The 12,310-nt window shown below is 55.4% G+C and overlaps 1 protein-coding gene across 4 annotated transcripts in view; it reads right to left on the bottom strand.

Moving 5' to 3' along the window:
• Positions 1–2,006: 2,006 nt before the first annotated feature.
• The window catches only part of RNF213 (ring finger protein 213), a 102,708-nt gene continuing 92,404 nt past the window's right edge, over positions 2,007–12,310 (bottom strand). For all 4 annotated transcript variants that reach the window (XM_027052248.2, XM_027052252.2, XM_027052250.2 and 1 more), the window contains 11 exons: positions 11,819–11,910; positions 11,009–11,266; positions 9,836–9,968; positions 9,450–9,533; positions 8,974–9,154; positions 8,575–8,776; positions 7,489–7,566; positions 6,756–6,950; positions 6,160–6,249; positions 5,894–6,072; positions 2,007–3,145 (listed from right to left, as the gene is read on the bottom strand). In XM_027052248.2, coding sequence (XP_026908049.2) covers positions 2,992–3,145; positions 5,894–6,072; positions 6,160–6,249; positions 6,756–6,950; positions 7,489–7,566; positions 8,575–8,776; positions 8,974–9,154; positions 9,450–9,533; positions 9,836–9,968; positions 11,009–11,266; positions 11,819–11,910 — 1,646 coding nt within the window. In that variant the 3' untranslated portion in view covers positions 2,007–2,991. The remainder of the gene's footprint in view (positions 3,146–5,893; positions 6,073–6,159; positions 6,250–6,755; positions 6,951–7,488; positions 7,567–8,574; positions 8,777–8,973; positions 9,155–9,449; positions 9,534–9,835; positions 9,969–11,008; positions 11,267–11,818; positions 11,911–12,310) is intronic.

The raw sequence follows: 12,310 nt of genomic DNA, 5'->3' as shown, positions 1-12,310 counted from the left end.
ACCAACCCTAGCATTGCCTTTGCCGGCACCGTCTTCACGGTGAATGCTTATCGCTGGAAGTTCGTGTCTAGGTTAGCATCGCCTGGCTCTGGGAACAACAGACATAGCTCACGGCTGCCTCCGTGAACAAGTGATGGAATCCCGCAGCCCGTGACAAAAAGTGGCTAATTTACACACACGGTAAGGTCTTAAAGAGGAGACAGCAGGGCGCCTGGGTGGCTCAGTCGGTCGAGCGTCCGATTTCGGATCAGGTCACGATCTCACAGTTTGTGAGTTCAAGCCCTGCGTTCGCTGTTGACAGCCTCTGCTGTCGGCATGGAGCCTGCTTGGGATTCCGTCTCCCTCTCTCTGCCCCTCCCCTGTGCACTCGTGTGGCACACGTGCTCTCTCTCTCAAAAATAAGAGAAACAAAGAGGAGACAAAGCGCCGTTTCTGCCTGGGCGGGAAGCAGGAGGGGTGCATTTGGGAAATGTGCAAAGAGGAACGGATGTGAACGGAGATGGGAACCGGGAGGAGGAGGGGGAGGATCGGCCAGGGGCCCGGAACAGAAGCTGCCAGAAGAGGAGTCTGACGGCAGGGGCGAGGCCTCCTCTAGAAGCCCCCAGTTTCTCTCCTGGAGGAGCCTCTCCATTTGGAAGAGAAAATGCAGTTTCCCCCTAAAGTGGGATTTTCCCGCTCGAATGTAAGTGGGCCGCTGGAAGCTCACAGTTTATCCCTTGTTACCCCGTCTTTCCTTCTGCAGAGGAAAGGTTTGCCCGTCTCGCAACCCCGCTCTGTGAACAGAGGGGGCTCTCCGACAAGGTTAGCTGCAGCGCTGCTGTCTTCGGGCGAAGGCATTTCAGGCGGGGAATGGGGGGCTCGCCCTCTGAGGCCGAGGTGGAAGCTTCTGGCTTGGAGTCTGGACACCGGGCAGGGATGGCCAGCTGTGGGTCCCCCGCTTGGCTATCATTTTGTCCCGAGGAAAGGTTTACCTCTCACTTTCTACACTGGGGTGTACATCTTCTGTCCAGAACCTTCCACTACATGGATGCATCTACATTTCCACACACACACTCCCCCACACACACACCCCAAAACCATTCCCCATGGCTGAGCTGATGTCTACTTGCCATAAACTGAAGCTCTACCCTCAGAGAGAAGGATTCTTTAGCAGCAAAACTCAAGTTTATTAAAACAGGTATGACAAGTATAATAAAATTGACATTTGCTTGTGCTAGGCCAGTGTATTTCTGTATAAACAAGATAGCCTAGATATGACCATTAAGGCTTTGAAGGTATAGCATATGAAACAAAATATCTTAGTTAAAAAACCCTTCATTAAAAGTGGGGGGAAAAATTCCCAGCCCCAAAAAAAGATTCACAGCAAGATATTGACCCCTAACTCCCACTGCTAAGGTGTGGCACAGTGAGGGACCAGAGCAGCACCTGGCGGACCAGAGCAGCACCTGGCGGGCCACACCAGCTCCGTCCCAGCTTGGAGGAATCAAAGGGATTCCCAGTGCAAGTCGACGAGCTGAACAGGCACCCTCCCTGCTGCACCTCAACCCGTTAGGGGGGGGGTTGGGGGGGTACCTTTGCATAGTCTAGAACGATACAACAATCACGGGTTACTAAGTTCAAGGGGGTGTTGTTTCAGATTAATTACTGAGGGGGCCCGGGCCACCGTGCTCCCCTTCATCAGACACTCTGAGGAGCACAGAGGACGGTTCCCTCTGCAGCTCCCTCCACTGTGGCTGCCGCGTGTTCGGTCCCGGCAGCGTTTTGTTTCCGCAATCTCAAGCTGCCCACGTCGTTAACTCACTCAGAATGTATATTGAAGACACTCGCCTCTGACTTGTAAACAGCAGTCACCTCTGACTTGTAAACAGTGGTCATCTCAGTGCCCATGGGTGCCCAGCCACCTGGGAGCAGGCGTCAGTCCAGAGGCCACCAGTATCCAAGGAGACTGTGCAAAAGAGACACTTGCCTCACAGTAAGAAACGTGGAAGATCAGATCGAGCTGACTATTCTTTTTTTCCTTTTGCAGAAACTTAGCTGGTTCTATATTCTCTCTGAGCCTGTTTTTTATGCCTTGGTGGAGATTCGGAGGAAGGACCAGATAAATTCAGAGGGAGGACGCGTTTATTTAGCACAATCCCGGACAGTTTAAAAGTTCCCACAAAGATGCTGCAACCATGCCTTTGCTCCAAGTTTGTATTGACCAAGTTTCACTTGGAATTTAAAACCTCTAGAAATAGAAGCAAATGTGGCCATCGCTCCAGTCTCTTCATTGTGTAAAAGAGGAAGGAACACCCGAAAAGTACCCCCGACTTGGCCCCGCGCTCTCCACAGTGAGAGCTTTTTGGCTCTGACCCTTGAAGCTCAGGAGTGACTCTCCGTGGGGGCCGGGTGAGGTCTCGGAGGTTTGGCCTCGAGGCACTGAATGCCCTGACTTGTGTTTGGGAGGACACAAAAAAGGGTCTGGCACTTTTGCAGACCTTTCTGGAAACCTACAAATATTTGCACAATACTCAGACTCAGAGGGAACAGAAGAAAGGATCAAGCTGGATTCTCCTCTGTGAGTGCAGAACAATTTAGAAAACAGCAAAGGCAATAACCCCGTCTCCCCTCCTTCTCATCCAGCAGTGAGAAGGGCCAGGGTGGGCGTGTGCTGTACTCCAGCCGGCGAGCCGAAGGCACGGATGGCTCCTGTTCCAGGAAGCTGAGAAGCACCTGCTTGGCACCCCGGGCAACCGAAAGGTGATCTGTCCCAGCTTCCCGGGGTCTCCAGTTCTCACCTCCCACCGGGAAGTATCCATAATCCGATGGGAACGATGTGGAATGTGCACGTGTTCCTGGGACAGCGTGGCTCTCGCAGCTGTCTGCGGCACGGCACCCGGGGATCTTGAGTTCCGAGCCACGCCAGCGGCCGCCCTCGTACGCCCTGGCCTAGGCGGCGGCTGGTGACAGACGAGGGAAGAGCCCGCTGCCCCCCGTCAGGAGCAGAGCACTCTACCTCACTTGCCGACCTCGCTTCAGTTCAGTGGCCATTCTCCACACGGGGACACAGCTGCACAGCAGTATCTCCTCTGGGAACTGAAATTCCAGTTCAGGAGGAATTTCACCCTCTTTAGTTTCCATGTAACTTACTAGAGTGTCTCTCAGGCTGAAAAACCAAGGGACAAGAGATAGACGGTTAAGCACTCTCCCATTTAACGCAAAGATGCCATCAGTGGCCGTTGCTATTTCCAAGTCAACAGAACCAAAGTGCTTGTGGAGACCAGAAATGCTGGGAGGGGGGGGAGGGTCATCCTGAAGTCGAGTTACAGAACGGGGACTAGAAGCCGGGGTTCAAGGGCTCCAGGACATGCCTGCCGCCTCCCACACTAAAGTATACAAACACCACAGAACAGACCTGACCTTGATAATTAATGGCCAGGTCACGTCCCCTTAAGCACTCTGGTAATGGGATCTGCTCCATAAACACAAAGCCTTGCCATTCAAAAAAAGATTGTATTCCATTTCATGTTTTATATTAACAAGGATGGTAAATTCTCCAGGAAAGGGATCTTTTGTTCTCTGTACTAAAATTCCCAGGTAGGAAAGACTTGTTGAATGTGTTCAAGGAATATAAACGTATGTAGGCATATGCCAGACGGCGTCATGGAAGAAAACAGCACCGATGACATGTGCTGGCGAGGAAAAGTGGGAATGGAGTATCTATTTAGGAAAACAGGACTGGCAAATCCCTACCTCACATCATACGTAAAACATAAACTGGTTAACAAAGCAGATGGACAACCTAAGACTATAAAAGCACAAGAAGAGAATGTGGCAGAGGGCTTTGGGATAAGGAAGGATAACCTTGGGATAAGGAAGACCCTTCTGGTATGTTTTTCTAGTCTTTATAGAAAAAAATCTGTCAGATTTGGCTTTCTGAAATTGAAGACTGAGGCAGAGGTTCTCTAACAAAGATTAATCTTAAATATATATTTTTAAATTTAACGTTTATTTTTGAGAGAGAGAGGGTGAGAGGGAGTGCGCGTGCACAAATGGGAGAGGGGCAGAGAGAGGGAGACACAGAATCCAGAGCAGGCTCCAGGCTCCAAGCTGTCAGCACAGAACCCAACGTGGGGCTCGAACCCACAAACCGTGAGATCATGACCTGAGCCGAAGCCGGATGCTCAACGGACTGAGCCACCCAGGTGCCCCTAATCTTAAATCTTTTAAGATTATGAAAAAGATAAATAGCCCAAAAGAAACCTAAAGGATACCAAGAGATAATCTAGAGAAAGACACAAAAATGGCAGATGAGTAGGAAATCTGCAGCTTCACTATTAAATAGGAAAATACGAGTGAAAACAAGACACCTATTTTTGGCCATTAGGTTGGCAAAAATGTAAAAGATGGGTAATATCCGACGTTGGGTATTCTCATACACTATACATCGGTGTGACTTTTTATATCAAATTTAAAATACACATCTCTCTCCCTCTCCTCCCTCTTTGGTGTGGAATTGTAGAAGTTCTTTATGTATTTTGGGTACTAATCCTTTATAAGGTATGTCACTTGCAAACATCCTCTCCCATTTGGTAGGGTTGCTTTTTGGTTTCGTTGATGATTTCCTTCACTGTGCAAAAGCTTCTCATTTTGGTGTGGTCCAAATAATTTATTTTTGGTTTTGTTCCCTTTGCCTGAGCAGACGTTGCTAGAAAAATATTTCTACAGCTGACACTGAGAAACTACTGCCAGTGTTTTCTCCTAGGAATTTTATGGTTTTTGGAGAAAAAGGAACCATCACGCATTGTTGGTGGGAATGAAAAATAGTGCAGTCATTGTGGAAAACAGCACGGAGTTTTCTCAAAAAAACTAAAAATGGGACTACCCTACGATCCAGCAATTATTTATTACTATTTAGTACTATTATTTATCCAAAGGCTACAAAAATATAGATTCAGAGGGGTACATGAACCCCAATGTTTATAGCAGCATTATCAACAACAACCAAGCTATGGAAAGAGCCCAAATGTCCATCAACTGCTGAATGGATAAAGAAGATGTGGTATATACACCCACACGTATACACACACTGGAATATTAGCCATAAAAAAGACTGAGATCTAGCCATTTGCAATGACATGGATGGAGCTAGATAGTATAATTATAAGTGACATAAGTCAGAGAAAGAAAATACCATGATTTCACTCAAATGTAGAATTTAAGAAACAAAACAAATGAGCAAAGGGAAGAAAAAAAAGGCAAACCAAGAAACAGACTCTTAACTATAGAGAACTAACTGACCATTACCAGGGGGCAGGTGGGTGGGGAATGGGTGAAATAGGTGAAGGAGATTGGGCCCACTTCCCATGATGAGCATTGAGTAATGTATAAAATTGTTCAATGACTATATTGCAAACCAGAAACAAATATAACACCGTATATTGTATTTCAACGAAAACAATTTAAAAGTAAAATGCACATCTCTGACATAAGCACACTTGTCACAACCAGAATATATGACTTCAGTAAATTATTTTTAAAAGCCCAGCAGGGGTGCCTGTGTGGCTCAGTCGGTTAAGCATCTGACTTTGGCTCAGGTTGTGATCTTGTGGTTGGTAGGTTCTCTGCTGTAAGTGCAGAGCCCGCTCTGGATCCTCCATCCCTTTCTCTCTCTTTATCTCCTCCGCTCTCTCTCCTCTCTCAGAAATAATTAAACATTAAAGAAAAAAAGAAATAAAAACCCAGCAGAGATCAAAGCCAAAGGGCCAATCTGCTTGGGGGCCTGGAAAGGTTAAAACAGCAGGGCACGGGCTTCAGAGGTCAGACGGGAGCTCCTTCCACGTCTGCAGAAGGTCACAGGAAAGACCACAGGGCACCCCGTGTGTGCAGGTCCCACCCGCGAGCGAACCCGTACCTCCACTCTGGGTTGAAGTTGCCCTCGGCCTGGGGGCTCTTCAGTTTCAGGATCATCATTTCATGAAGCTCCAGGAGGAAGGAGTCGAGGTCAGTCTGGTTCAGGAAAGTGCGAAGGCACTTGGCATTGTCTGGGCTGAGACCAACTTTGTACCTGGCACTGATTTCCCTGAAGGGCTCCTAGAATAGAGAAGAAGAGAGGCAGCAAGAGGCTGGCTGGGAGGACAGAGGGCGGCCCCCAGCCCAGCGGGGTGGGGCTGCACCCACCTTGTGCAGACGGAGCAGCTGTTCCGACCGGTGGGCCGACAGGAGCTGCCACAGTGCCATCGTGTGCTTCAGCTGGCATCGGTGTAAAGCCTGAAAGCGACAGGCTCCTGAGCGGGAGGCGGGGCCGGGAGGGCCAGGCTCCAGGGCAGGAGGCGGGGCTGGGCGGGGACAGGCTCCAGGGCAGGAGGCGGGGCTGGGCGGGGACAGGCTCCAGGGAAGGAGGCGGGCCGGGAGGAACAGGCTCCCCAAGCAGGAGTGGGGGCTGGGCGGAGACAGGCTCCAGGGCAGGAGGCGGGGCTGGGCGGGGAACAGGCGGGCATGGCTGCACTTTTGCCCCGGGCTCCTCTCTTCCCATAGCTGTGCACCAGCCGCTGGCCTCACCTCCAAAGCGCCACCCTTCCCCCGCCATATCTCAGAGCCCCTTCCCACGGCGAGAGGGTGGCTGTCGCGCTGGGCCTCGCCTTCACATGCCACTCTCACCTCCTGCCCTTTCCGGAGGTCGCCCAGGTGGGGACTCCCTTCGAGGCGCAAATCCCGGCAGGCAGTGGGGAGGGCAGCGTGGATGAGGCTGCAGCGGAGCCCCAAGCAAGACCCACCTTCAGAACCAGTGCTGTCTGCTCGCCCATGCGCAGCACGTCCTGGACGTACACGTTCAAAGGCATGTTGGGGTTGCCGCCAGCCGTGCTCAGGAACCCCAAGGTGACTTCTATGAGCGACAGGGCCTCACAGGCATCGCTGTAGGACTGCAGCTGTCCGCAGATGGCACTGATGGCCGCGTTGTGGAGGGGTTTCTAGGAAATCAAAGGCGGGACAGGGGTGCGTGGCTGGGGGTTTCTTGTGCTGCATACCCGGCAAGCGGGCTTACCTACTTCACGGCCAAGGCCTTAAGGTGAGAGACCTACCAATAATGACAGTTAATGCTCGGTGATTCTGGGGCAGCAGTGCCCCAGACACTTTACAGAAATTGACGTGAACTCACAGTCCTCCAAGCAACCTTGTGAGGATATTCGCACGGCCGCGCGCGTGCTCACACACCCACACACCCACACACAAGTCCAAAGAGCGGGAATAGGTAAGTTCTCTGGACCTTTTGCATCAGCACGCGTGGTCTGACATCATGACTAAGAAACTACCACCAGGTTTCAACAAGAGAACTCTTGCTGATTTGCTGCCCTGCTGGCCTTCTGGAAAGAACAGTGGGCTCAGGGAATGCAGGGAGGCCGCTGGAACCTGGCGGTGCTCCCAGCAAGGCTGAGCGGTCCTCCCCAAGAGGAAGCCACCACCACCGGGTAAAAGCACCGTGCGAGCGGGGCGGTGTGCTGTGATCACCTGTGGCATTTTGCTCTTGATGTCCGCAAAGAGATGCTCATAGTTCCAGTCACGTCTGTGCACCAGAGTGGGGATTCCCTGAATTGACAAAGAAAACAGCCTTTGGAGATGGAATCCACCGCGGAGGTTTCTGTCCGACGACAACTCTATTCCTGAGCGGTGACGCAACGGCAGGCCCGTGCTCCTCAGCACGTCGCCGGACAGAGTGTGCCGCTCTTGGCGGCCGTGTGAGGTCTGTGTTTGACCCACGGTCTACAGAAACAGTGACACGGCAAGGGACCCGGCCTCGCCCTGACGGCCAAGCAGGTGCCGACGCGCAGAATGCGACAGGCTTGCTGGCCACTGGAGGGAGCGGGTACACGGGGACCTCCCATTCCTGTACGCCCCCAACCACCACGGGGCACAGACAACGGGACAGCAGAGCGGGTTAAGACAGCCCTGGGTGCAACAGGTCAGGGCTTCACCGCTGGCCGTGAGGGAGCACACACACGGAACCAGTGTCCCCGACTGGACCCGGCGGGGACAAGAACAGCCCAGGTGAAAGAACAGAGATGTGTAGGTGTACAGTGTGTTCAGGGAGGGAGGGCGGCTCGGTGTGTGAATCAACCGGCGGGGGAAGGGCTGCGGCAAGCAGTGTGGGCGTTACCCCACGCGCACCGGGACACCAGTCGGCCTCAGGGCCGTCACCAGGGAGCGACGTGGGCCAGATGTGGTTCCGGAATGTGGCCTGAAGACTCGGAAGGCAGGGAGCAGTGGGCCTGTGGCAGTTACACAGGTGCCGTGGTGTCGGGTGACAGGCTGTGTGTGGAGCCTGAAGGAGCGGGTGGCCGCCAGGGGCTGTCGGGGGCGGAGGCGATGCCGTTAACGACACAAAGAAATCCAGCAAGTCCACGGGGACCTGAAGAGGCCCAGAGGTACGGAGGGGACCCAGGTTCTGGCCTCTGGGGGGACCGCACGGCTGGACGGTCATCCCTGTGCCCGTCTCGCTCAGAAACAGCTGGGATGCAAGGCCAACTTTCACAAAACAGACGTGCCGGCCCGACAAGTCCCGCGGGGCGGGGGGGGGGGGGGACGGGACAGCCGCACCTTGAGCGTGAGCCTGGGTTTGCCCTGGAGGAAGCGGCCGGTGACCTGGCGCTGGATCTTCTCCAGGTCGAACTCCTGCAGGGTCTCCTGGCCCTGCTCCACCCTGTACTGGCAGTTGGAGAGGATCAGGGGCACGAGGTCCCGCTCGACTTCGTAACTGATGACGTGCAGGTCCGTGACCTCGGAGGCATCGACCGTGTAGCTGAGGGACACACAGACGTGGCGCTCGGGGACCCACCCGGAGCGGGCTCCCGGCTCCCGCCCTCCGTCCCAGCGGGCGAGCGCGCTGCCCGGGCCCGTGCACCCGGCCGAGGCAGGGAAGTGTGCCCGCCCCCGCGGCCCCCGCGACCCCGCGACCCCCATCTCAGACACGGCTCCCGCGGCCGGCCGTGCGCTCACCCGTTGTTTTCTCCGGAGAACTCTCCCACCGCGTGGACCATTTCGTTGTGCAGCCTGATCAAATAGCTGACTAAGGCAGTGGAGCAGAGGCCCCGGCCCCGGCGACGCGGCAGAATGACCTCGAAGTCGGTGTCCTCGTCCAGGTCGGCATCGCAGTATTCTTCGGGCAGCTTGATTTCACCTTGGGAGGACGGGGAGCCCTCAGCAGAGAGGCCTCCGCTCACCTCCGCGCCGCCGCTCCCGCGACCTCCAGGCCGGCGCCCGAGCCCGCGGGCGCTCTGCGCGCTCTGTCCCCACCGCCCTCACGCGCCCACCGGTTTCAAACGATCTCAGCTCCTTCCTGAGCCCACATCCACAGATCCGAGATGACCCACGGGTTACTTCTTTCGTGGTATATTAGTTCGCTTGCCCCCGACACCTGTGCCCAGAGACTCACGGACCAGGGTCGGGCGGGAGACAGGGAGCGTGGCACCTACCACTGGTCTGCAGTGACATCCTCAGCTTGTTCCACGTCGACAGAAAGATACGGATTCTCTTGCGGAGTAACTGCTTCAACCCATCTGTCCGACAAAACACCTTCTAAGGGCCCCGTGAAAACTACCCAGTCGGGTCCGACCAACACCGTCGCGCGCTCTTTGGGAAGGGCCCGGCCTTGCGTCTCCGGCCTCACCAGCGTGTGTGAGTGCGGACGCCGAGTTTCAGCCGCAGCCAAGCCTCTTTTGGGCTTTTGGGATTCACGGCACCCGTTACTTCGCACTGAAGGCTGAGGGGACAGAGGCCCCGAGCCCCGGGCTGGCTGCAGCGGTCTCTGCGAACCCCCAAACACAGCTGGCGCTGACCTCCTCCTGGAGCGGAGACGTACCTTCGTGGTGAGTGCTGATAAAAGCTCGGATGGACTGGTAGTCAGCTTCCGAAACGTTCTGGAACTGCTTCACTAGATCCCTCTGCAGGGCCAAGATCTCAGGCAGCGATTTCACCAGCCTCAGCTCTGCCTCCTGCCGAGGGAAGACCGCCAGGCCGCACGTGAGTTCACCTGTCCCACGTTCCTGGGGACACGGGCTCCGGGGCTGGCTCAGGACCCGGGTTTGCATCGGAGCCGGTCGAGGCGCCATTTTACGTGACGCCCCCGCGGGCTCCTCGGGAACAGGAAAAGGCCGTTTCCGTCTTTCCCAAGTGCCTGCCGCCTGCCAGCAGGACACCCTGCACGCTAGGGACGGAGACGCCAGCGGGACGCGGTCCCTGCCATCACGGGGCTGACACGTCACACGTGTCTGCCGAACACTCGGCAAAGAAACCGGCCTCCTGGGCCCCGGCGACGGGCTGGCTGTGCAGGAATCTGCCAAGAGCAGAGGCTGGGGATTTAGGCGCCGGCACCCGGCGTCGCTCCCGTGTGTCGTCGGAGCCCCAGGAGACCCTCCCTGCTTGGGCTCCTGCCCTCCCGCTGACCGACAGGCGTCGCACTTGTCCCGAAAGCCGACACTGGACACGGCAGGGAGGGGGAGACAGACGCTACCACAGAAGGCGAAGTTTCAGGGGGCACGAGGCTCAAATGGGGCCTGTTTCCGGTCTCGGCCCGACGGGACACTTCACTGCTCCCTTCCCCCCACCCCCAACACCTTTCTTCCTTCTGAGGCCGAGTCTGGGACACGGCAGACTCTTTGTGTCTGTTGGTTTCACTCTGGTTACGTGTTCCCAACGAAAAAAGCTTTTTCTTTCCACAGACCCTCACTGATGGCCAAGCGCTCCCGGCACCGGGGCCAGGATGGTGGACGGGCACCCCCCGGGATGACCTGAGTTCTGCTCCTTCTTGCTGAGTGACCGGGGAGATGCCATCCTGGCTCTCACGTTCTTTACGGATTCCTGATTCCTGCCAACTCCGACCGGTGTATTTCCTCGGTGACTTTATGCTTCAAACTGCCTCACGGCCTGACGTGCACGAGGAACCTACCCTCCCCTGCCACAGGTGGTCCAGCAAGAAAGCAGAGCCCTGGGGCACCAGGGACACGGGCAGGTGGTCACACAGGGGCAGCCTTACCTTCTGCAGGAACTTCCGGAGGATGGGCACTGTGTCTTTGTCAGAATTCTGCTCCACGACGTGCTGCAGATACTCAACCGTGACCCTCCTCCTGCAGGCCCACATCTTAGAGCAGTGGACCACACTCTTCTGGGGCAGGTGAGGCAGGAAGGCCCCGGGGTCACCGTACACGATTCTGGCCACGGGGTTGGAGCTGATCCGCTCGTCCTGGCTGATCTGGGTGGTGACGGTCAGCAGTGCTTTCTCCAGATGCTGATGCTGGGTGCGAGAGCAGCACAGGGTTCTGGAGGTGAGGCCGCTCACGCAGACCACGACACGGGGGCTCCACCAGTGGGCAAGGTAGGGCGTCCGCCCTCCCCGGTTTAGCAAGCGACCAAGTTCTCTTTCACGACGATTTTCAGGTTCCTTGCCTGTGGGCTCATGTCTCCCCAGATGAGAGACCCAGAGACCCGAACTGTATCCCCATCCTTTTACTTGGTGGCTTTTATCTCCCTCTGGGTGTATTTACTCCCAGTACCGTTCTTATCTGAGAGGAGCGGTGAATCCATGAGTACCCGTATTAAAAGTAGCGGACAGAAAGCCACCTACCCCTCCTGGACTCACAGTAATTCCTCAACCGGCCAGCCCGGCCTCTGGGACGGAGGACACGGGGACAGCAGAATGGCAGATGGAGCCGGTGGTCCACACCTGTGCCTGGGGTTCCGCCAGCGGCCCCACAGCCCTTGCGCGAGGGACGACGCAGCCCAAGCGCCCAGGACACTCCCAGGACACCCACCCGTGGACTCCCAGCCGGCCACCAGGGCCGCATACCTCCAGCTCAGGGAGAATGAGTGTCTGCATGGCCTTCTCCCAGCTGTTTCGGAACTCTCTGGACGACAGCCTCGCATCGAAATTGAACATTCCTACAAGGAAACACACGTTACCCAAGGAAAAGAAACCACAGCAGCTACGTAAACACTGACTAAAGGCGAGACCAAAGTCACGCTCCCTTCCAGCAGGGGGATGAAGGGGGATGTGGGGCACTTCTTGCTAAATTAACCTGAGTGTTTCAAAACGGTCCCTGCTGCTCCCAGCAAGCCCAGGATCGTGGTGAAGATAGAAACAGACAGAAAATAAAGTGACTCTCAACGCCGCCACTCAGAAATAGCCATTCTGCTACGTCACCTTGAAGACCTTCCCTTTCCACGGGTTTCAGTCTTTAAAGTGGGAACATTGGCTCAGTGACCACAGTGGTCTGTAGCCCCCTTTTCCACGGGACCAACTGTGGACACGGGAACACGGGCAGGTAATCCCGGACTGCGT

The sequence above is a fragment of the Acinonyx jubatus genome, chromosome E1 (genome assembly GCF_027475565.1).
Source record: "Acinonyx jubatus isolate Ajub_Pintada_27869175 chromosome E1, VMU_Ajub_asm_v1.0, whole genome shotgun sequence".
Lineage (NCBI taxonomy): Eukaryota > Metazoa > Chordata > Mammalia > Carnivora > Felidae > Acinonyx > Acinonyx jubatus.
This window is presented reverse-complemented; position numbering and strand designations above follow the sequence as displayed.